Source organism: Aedes aegypti, unplaced genomic scaffold, assembly GCF_002204515.2.
Source record: "Aedes aegypti strain LVP_AGWG unplaced genomic scaffold, AaegL5.0 Primary Assembly AGWG_AaegL5_hic_scaff_799_PBJ_arrow, whole genome shotgun sequence".
NCBI classification, from domain to species: domain Eukaryota; kingdom Metazoa; phylum Arthropoda; class Insecta; order Diptera; family Culicidae; genus Aedes; species Aedes aegypti.
Window position 1 is genome coordinate 18,055 of NW_018736491.1, and position 8,401 is coordinate 26,455.

At 37.4% G+C, this 8,401-nt stretch overlaps 1 protein-coding gene across 1 annotated transcript; it reads left to right on the top strand.

The window, feature by feature from the left end:
* Positions 1-3,620: 3,620 nt before the first annotated feature.
* On the top strand, positions 3,621-8,103 carry LOC110681396 (the record flags this gene model as incomplete). The annotated part of the gene is given in 2 exon segments (XM_021857140.1): positions 3,621-3,794; positions 7,871-8,103. Coding segments are annotated over 2 exon segments (405 nt in total), but the record flags the coding sequence as incomplete, so codon positions are not given.
* Positions 8,104-8,401: the final 298 nt, after the last annotated feature.

Here is an 8,401-nt window from a genome sequence, read left to right on the forward strand (position 1 = left end):
TAGATTTTCTCTCAGGGGACTCATTTTTTTATTAATACCCTCTAAGGGGACTCATTTTAGTAAACTACCCTCTCGGGGACTACTTTTATTAGATACCTCTCAGGCGACTTGCATTCTGTTAGATACCCGCACAGGGGATCGTTTTTTATTTTCCTACCTCTCAGGAAACTTAATTTTTGTAGACTACCCTCCCAGGGTACTCGCCTTTTATTAGATACTCTTTCAGGGGACTTTAACTTTTTTTTGATCTCTCATTTTTTATTACTTACCCTCTCAGGGGACTTTTTGTAGACTACTCTCTCAGGGGTCTAACTCACTTTTTGTATGATACCCTCTCAGGAGAGTCACTTTCTGTAGACTACCCTCTCAGGGGACTCGCTTTTTATTAGATACCCTCTCATGGGACTTTTTTTTATTACCGAACCTCTCAGGGGATTAACTTTTTATTGGATACCCTCACAGGGAACTCACTTTTTGTAGACTACCCTCACATGTGTCTCACTTTTTATTAGCTTAGGATGAAAATTATCACCACGGGGAGATAGAGGATCTTCTCTTCATCGTAGCATAGTTGAATAACGTTTAAATCCATTCGTTTGCTCGATAATAACAAGCTACACGATTGGTTACCAATGGCCTTTAGGGAGAGATCAAAAAATTATGCGAGAACTGTTCGGAGGACCATAGTGCGCAGTTTAGCTTAGAGTCCTTCTCTGGCACTAGGACGATGGTCAGCCGCCCTTGACATGGGGAACAGACGCTGTTGTGAGCCGCTCCTAACATGGAGTACAGACGCTTCAGGTTTGCTGAAGCAAAAGCAAAAGCAAACCCCCCCTTCCCTGTCAGTATACGACTAAAGTTCCCACCGGGGTTGGTTACCCGATCTTCCCTAAGGTTACTCGTACCCCGGCCAGTACTACGAGGAGGTAGGGATAGGAGTTCCTGGGCAAGTAGCTAAGGACCACACAATGGGATCTATTTTATTCCTGTAGGTATGCGAGGTACCAATGGCACGCCATGCCCAGCCATTTACCGATACATCTCCCAACTTCGTTGGAAGTACTCGCATACTCTCCGATACTGCTCCTATACTGACGATCCGCGGTTTCGATATCGTAGCGCTGCAGGAGGTGTGCTGGACAGGAGCAATGGTGCGAACGTTTAGAGGTAATCATACCATCTACCAGAGCTGCGGCAACACACGTGAGCTGGGAACAATATGAAGATGGGTAATATGTAGAGACAATGGAAATTCGCGGCAAAATTTTTGAAATTTCGCGGGTGACCCAGGCGATAAAACCAAAATTTCGCGGCGTTGTCGCGGTTCCACAAATATGATCATATTTAATATTTAAAATGCATGTTTACAGTTAAAATATTTTTGCTATTTCTCATCGTAATAGGCTGTTTTTCATCACGCCAATCTGTCATGAAACGGCTTACTTTTCTACACTGAATTATACAGTGCGGCAATAGTCATTACGCAACGCTGTCTCATTACGCAACTGTTTCGAGTTGCGTAATGAATCATTTCACAACAATTTTTCAGAAATTGCAAAATGAAGGTGAATGCATTCCGATATATTTTCTGATACCCTCAAGTAGTCTCCTACGAAATTGCATGAAATGTTGTATGTAACTCGTTGCAGAACTAGATTTTTACAGCACTCGTCGTAATTATCTTATTCGGCAAGCCTCGTAAGATAAATTTACGACTCGTGCTGTAAAAATCATCATTCTGCAACTTGTTCCGTAAACTACTATTTTGTATGTGTAAATTTACCGGAACTTCATTACATGTTTTTTCATTTTTCAAATTTAGATTATAAGTTATATATATAATATATGAGTTTCATTGAAGGCTCTAAATGCGGGAAATGCAGCGGGAAATAGAACATTTTTCTACAGTAATTTTGGGTTGCCTTAGCAACGGGTGTTTTGCAATTTTCAAGGCATTTTGCCTACAGCAGCGATGGGCGTGAGATTCACTGGCTTCGCTGGCTGTGATTGGCTTTGTTTGGCTACTGTAGAGTGAATTTCAGATTTTTTTCCCATTTAAATACATTCAATTGTTGAATTATATTCATTTTGATTTCTAATTTTCCATCTATTAGAGCAAACTGCAAATATTTCAAATGTTATCGTTCAAAATTAACACTTCTCTTGGTTTTTAATTCAAATCTAAATAAATAAGGCTCAGTAACTCAACAGAGAGAGAGAAAATAAATAAATTTTGAACTACAAATATTTGGATGATTACTGATTTGATTACTATTTGATTTAGAGCATAACAAAAGGTTTATTAATATTTTATTATTGTACAAGAACAGCAACAACCTGTTTGATAAAATTGTGTCGCTTTCGTTCAATCTATCATAAATTGTTTTAAAAATGAAGTGAAAATGTTGGAATTTGATAAATTATTTGAATTTTTTTTTTTTTCAAAATATTTTATTTCGTATTACAAACATTGCAAGGCTTTTTTTAAGAAAAGTACTGATTTACAAATTGTAACTTTTAATTGTTGTGACTGCACAAAGTACCTATTAAACTGCCAAAGTCTCAATTTCATTTTATGCAGTTATTCTATTTTTTGCTGGATAAAACAAAAACAAAATGATTTGGTTGAACCGTCTCAAGCCATCCCAATTTTTGTAAAAACATCTTCTTTTTTGCGTCGTTCGTCTCCCCTGAGCTAGTTTGCATACGCCACTGTAAATTATCTGAAATATTACATGTATGTCTATTATTTGATTTTATAAAAATAGTTAACTGAGAAATTATTGATCTATTGAACATAATTTGTAAGCAATCTTATACAGAAAACCAAGCTGTAGTAGGATAAACGGTCACTAATTTTGTGAGATATTTCATCCTGCTGCTCCAACAGTTCACGCTGAGCATTAGTGCGATGCCTAAATTACTTTATTGAACCTAAGAATTCACCCCGCTCGTGCTGTGTATCACGGGCGAGGTTTACTTGGTAGTGTTGTACTTTTACAACGGCGTGCATGGCACGTCATAAATTTTACTCTCCCTTGTCCACCTCTATGTAATTAATAGACGACCTAAAACCCTTCAAAATGCATCAAAAGTTCAACGTCATAGGCGAGAAATGCATAAATTGAGTTCTCGCTACACGCGCAAGCGCACCCCCCATCTGCTCTGCACCGTATACGGCCGTATATATATGTATATATATATATATATATATATATATATATATATATATATATATATATATATATATATATATATATATATATATATATATATATATATATATATATATATATATATATATATATATATATATATATATATATATATATATATATATATATATTATATTATATATTATATTAGGGCAACTTCACCGGTGGTCCAAATCACCGGTTGGTTCCAAATTTTTGGACCATTTTCAAAATTGGAGCTTGCACCGGTGTTGCAAATTATGTTCCAATTCTATTTTATACCAGTTTTCTGGTCTATTTTATTGGAACAGGCTAACTGCCTGGTCCATTTTTGGTCGGATTTGGAACAAGATTTGAGCTGTTCCAAATCTGATTTGACACAGAAAAACAAGGAGAGAGATATTTTAGTTTTTTTTTTCACGCACGCGATGACAGTTCCTTACGAGGTTTTCCGTTGGTGCGGGGTGCTTTGCTTTGCTTTGTGGAATCTATTTTTCCTACGAAGTGAAAAAAGTGATATGAAGGAATTCCTCTTCCAAATATTCGTCCGGGATTTGCTGCAAGAGTTTCGCCAGGGATTTGCTCCAGGAATCCCTTTGGGTAAGTAGTTTCTTAAGAAATTTCTTCCGTCGATTTGCACCAGGAATTCTCAGGATTTCCTCCAGAAAATCATTTCCACCTGGAATCCCTCCGTGGATTTTCTTCCGTTGGGAATTTTCTCCAGGAATACCTCCGGGGATTTCCTCTAGAAATCCCTCCGGGTTTTTTTTCAGGAATTCTTCTGGGGATTTATACAGGAATTCTTTCGGAAATTTCAGGCATTTTTCCGGAAATTGCTTCGGGGCTTTTTTCAGAGAATTCATCCGAGAATGTTTCTAGGGATTTGCAGCATGAATGTTTTCGGGGATTTTGTCTAGAAATTCCTTCGGCGATTTCATTATGAAATTCCTCCAGACATTTTATCCAGAAATTCCTTCGGGGATTTATTCAGAGAATTTATTCGGAGATTTCCACCAGGAGTGTGCGGGATTTTACACCAGGTATTTCTCCACGGAATGTCGTTCTTCTGGAAATTCTTCCCTCTGACAACTTCGGAGTTCCTGCAGGAATTATTTCAGACTTCCTCTGGAAAATCCTCAAGATGTTCTTCGAGCATACCCCCAAGAATTTCTTCAATATTTACTTCGGAGTTTCTGCAGGACTTCCTTCGGAGTTTCTCCAGGAATAATTTTTGAGTTTTCCCAGGAATTCCTTTGGTGATCCTTTGGTGGTGGATTTCCTTCCGTCAAGAATTTTCTCCAGGAATACCTCCGGGGATTTCCTCTCGAAATCTCTCCGAGGATTTCATTCAGGAATTTCTCCGGTTTTTTTCCAGGAATTCTTCTGGGGATTTATACAGGAATTCTTTCGGAAATTTCAGGCATTTTTCCGGAAATTGCTTCGGGGCTTTTTTCAGAGATTTCATCCGAGAATGTTTCTAGGGATTTGCAGCATAAATGTTTTCGAGGATTTTGTCTAGAAATTCCTTCGGCGATTTCATTATGAAATTCCTCCAGACATTTTATCCAGAAATTCCTTCGAGGATTTATTCAGAGAATTTATTCGGAGATTTCCACCAGGAGTGTGCGGGATTTTACACCAGGTATTTCTCCATGGAATGTCGTTCTTCTGGAAATTCTTCCCTCTGACAATTTCGGAGTTCCTGCAGGAATTCTTTCAGACTTCCTCTGGAAAATCCTCAAGAGTTCTGCCGGATATTACCCCAGAGTTACTTCGAGCATACCCCCAAGAATTTCCTCAAGATTTACTTCGGAGTTTCTGCAGGACATCCTTCGGAGTTTCTCCAGGAATAATTTTCTAATTTTTCCAGGAATTCCTTTGTCGTTCCTTTAAAACTTCCTCCAGGAATTCTTCCAGACTTTCTCTGGAAAATCCTCAAGAGTTCCGCCGGGAGTTCCTCCAGAGTTACTTCGTGCATACCCCAAGAATTTCTTCGGAATTCCTCCAAGATTTACTTCGGAGTTTCTTCAGGAATAAATTTTGAGTTTTTCCAGGAATTCCTTTAAAACTTCCTCCAGGAATTCTTCCAGACTTCCTCTGGAAAATCCTCAATAGCTCTGCCGGGAGTTCCTTCAAAGTTACTTCGAGCATACCCCCAAGAATTTCTTCGGAAGTCTTCCTAGATTTACTTCGAAGTTTCTCCAGGATTTTTTTTCGGAGTTCCTCCAGGAATAATTTTTGAGTTTTTCCAGGAATTCCTTCGGTTTTCCTTTTAAAGCTCCAGGAATTCTTTCAGACTTCCTCTGGAAAATCCTCAAGATTTCTGCCGGGATTTCCTCCAGAGTTACTCCGAGCTTACCCCTAAGAATTTCTGCGGAAGTCTTTCAAGAGTTACTTCTGAGTTTCTGCAGGACTTCCTTCGGAGTTTCTCCAGGAATAATTTTCGAGCTTTTCCAGGAATTCCTTTGTCGTTCTTCTAAATGTTCCTCCTGGAATTCCTTGAAAGATCCTCTGGGAATTTCTCCAAGAATATTTTCAGAGTTTCTGCAGCAATTCCTACGGAGTTCCTGCAGGAATTCTTCCAGACTTCCTCTGGAAAATCTTCAACGGCTCTGCCGGGAATTACTCCGAGCATAACCCCAAGAATTTCTTCATTTCTTACTTCGGAGTTTCTTCAGGACTTCCTTTCTCCAGGAATAATTTTATAAAACAAGATTTGCTCCAGGAATTCATCCGGGACATTCCTTCAGGACTTTATTCTATGATTTCCTTCAGAAACTCCAACGGTTTGCTCCAGGTATTCTTCCGGGATTTTGTTCAGAAATTCTTTCGAGGATTTTATCCTAGAATTCCTTCGTGAATTTCCTCCAGAAATTCCTCTGGAGATTTTTTCCAAGCACTCTTCCAAGGCTTTCCTCCAGGAATTCCTCCGGGGATTTCCTTCAAGAATTCCTCCGGAGATTTTTTGAAAAGATTCCTTCAGGGTTTTTCTCCAGAAACTTCTCAAAGAATTTTCAATAGCAATTTCTCCGGGGATTTCCTAGGGATCCTTCTGGAGATTTCAATAAGAATTTCCTTCGGAGATTTCCCACAGGAATTTCTCTGGAGATTCATCTCGGGAATTCCCTCCAGGAAGATTCCAATCCTGAAATTATTCTTATTGTGCATGCTCATGCATTATATTAGTAATGATTATAACCATGCAACAGATAAGAAGGTGAGAAAGAGAGAAAATAGAATTAGTGATAAGTAATGAGCTAATTACAGTCGACTCTCCATAACTCGATATTCAAGGGACCATCGACTTATAGAATTATCGAGTTGTAGAATATACCAACGCAAAAAATCCCAAAATCGAAGGAACAAATTTCTGTATTTCCAATACATTAGAATCAGCCATAGACATAAATACCGAATGCTCGCCATGACCTTATGACCAACATTTGTATATGTATAGGCTTAGCTGATGTGGATTTTCTATTCGGTAATTCTTTCTCACATTGATTGTCTTCAAAACCTTGTCAAGTATAGACAAATTATTTTATTTTGTTTATTGTTACAGTGAAGCTACATTATACTTATTAAGACCGCACGGGACGTCATCATAATCACCCTATCTATTTGAAGAAGCAAATCTCAAGAACCACTCCATATATCGAAGCGAAAAAGATATCACTATGATTCTATACATGTAGTGCACAACCCAATAAATTTTCAGCTTCATTGGTTTACTAAAACTCGAGATTTGATTCCACAAAGTTTTAATAGTAATTGTTAGAGTGAGACAAAAAATAGGGAAAATAACACGGTCTCCCGTGTTCCCTTAAGTATTAGATATCTTTTTTTTATCACTTTTAATACTATCATGGCAAGAATTCCCAGTGAGTGAAGAACTTTATAGTACTGAAACATCATAGACGATCGCTCACATTACCTAATTATAGAGCGGCTTTTTGCTCTATTATTTTAAGTAGATGCTATTTGTCTCCTTTAACTCCTATCGCCAACCCGGTGCACGTGCCCTGTTGTGACTTTCTGAGATGAATTTCATGCATAAATAGAACAAAAATTATCCAAGTAATTATTACAAACTTCAAGGAGAAATTTCAAAAATATTAAATATACTTTTAAATTAAATAAATTTACAAACTCAATGCATTCCATCAGGAAACTCATATACTACATTGCACATTCAAGGGTCTGATTGTGATCTTAACCCACCCTCAGTTTGTAGGTATTCTTCTCATCAGCTTAAAATTTTATTTTCCTGAAGATTAAATGATTTCAATGAATGGTAACCGTATTATGCAGTAGTTTGAAAAGGATCACTATATCACAATATCCACAAATTATGATTATTGTATTGAGAACTTTGCATTGTTTTAAAGCTCATGCAATCTCTAATCAACGAAATACAGCGATCAAATACAGTCGAAGCTTGTTATAACGTCAACTTTTATAGCGACAATAGCACTCTATAGCGACATTTTTTGGTCCCTTGAAAAATCTATTGATGTTGAACCTATTCCTTATAACGACTTTTCTATATTACGACGGTCCCTTGCGATGTCGTTATAATAAGCTTGTACTGTCGCTCCCTTGAAAATATGATTCCAAGCCCAGGGAGTTGAACACCATGACTACTTATTATAATTAATTGTTTGTATTTTTTTCAGCTATGGACTTAAAGCGGGGAAAGAATTTCACTACAGCCGAAGATGAACAGATTTGTCGGTCTTGGTTATGGGTGTCCAAGGACTCTATTAAAGAGACAGACCAACAACGAAACGACTTTTGGACCACAGTCAAAAACCATGTGGAAAAGATTATGCCATCACTAAGTGGCCGGACTGCTGATGGTCTCAGGCAGCGTTTTCAACATTTAAGCGCCCTTGTATCCAAGTACAGCTAGATAAAAATCTAAGAAATAAATTTCAATATGATCTTGATGTTTTATTCGATAAACTTGAATCATTCTACGATGAACATTAGTTATTTACAGCTTATTTTTCGATTTTCACACTAAGTGATCAGCCCACTTAATTCTGCGTATTTATTTTGCTTAATAATATTTCCTTCTTTGTACATCTGGTACTACACAGCAAAAAAAAGTTGTTGAATATAAAATTGAAATGCATTTTAATAAGCCATATAATAGAATTCACTTGAAAAAAATAAAGGGAGTTTTCAACAAAAATACATTGTTT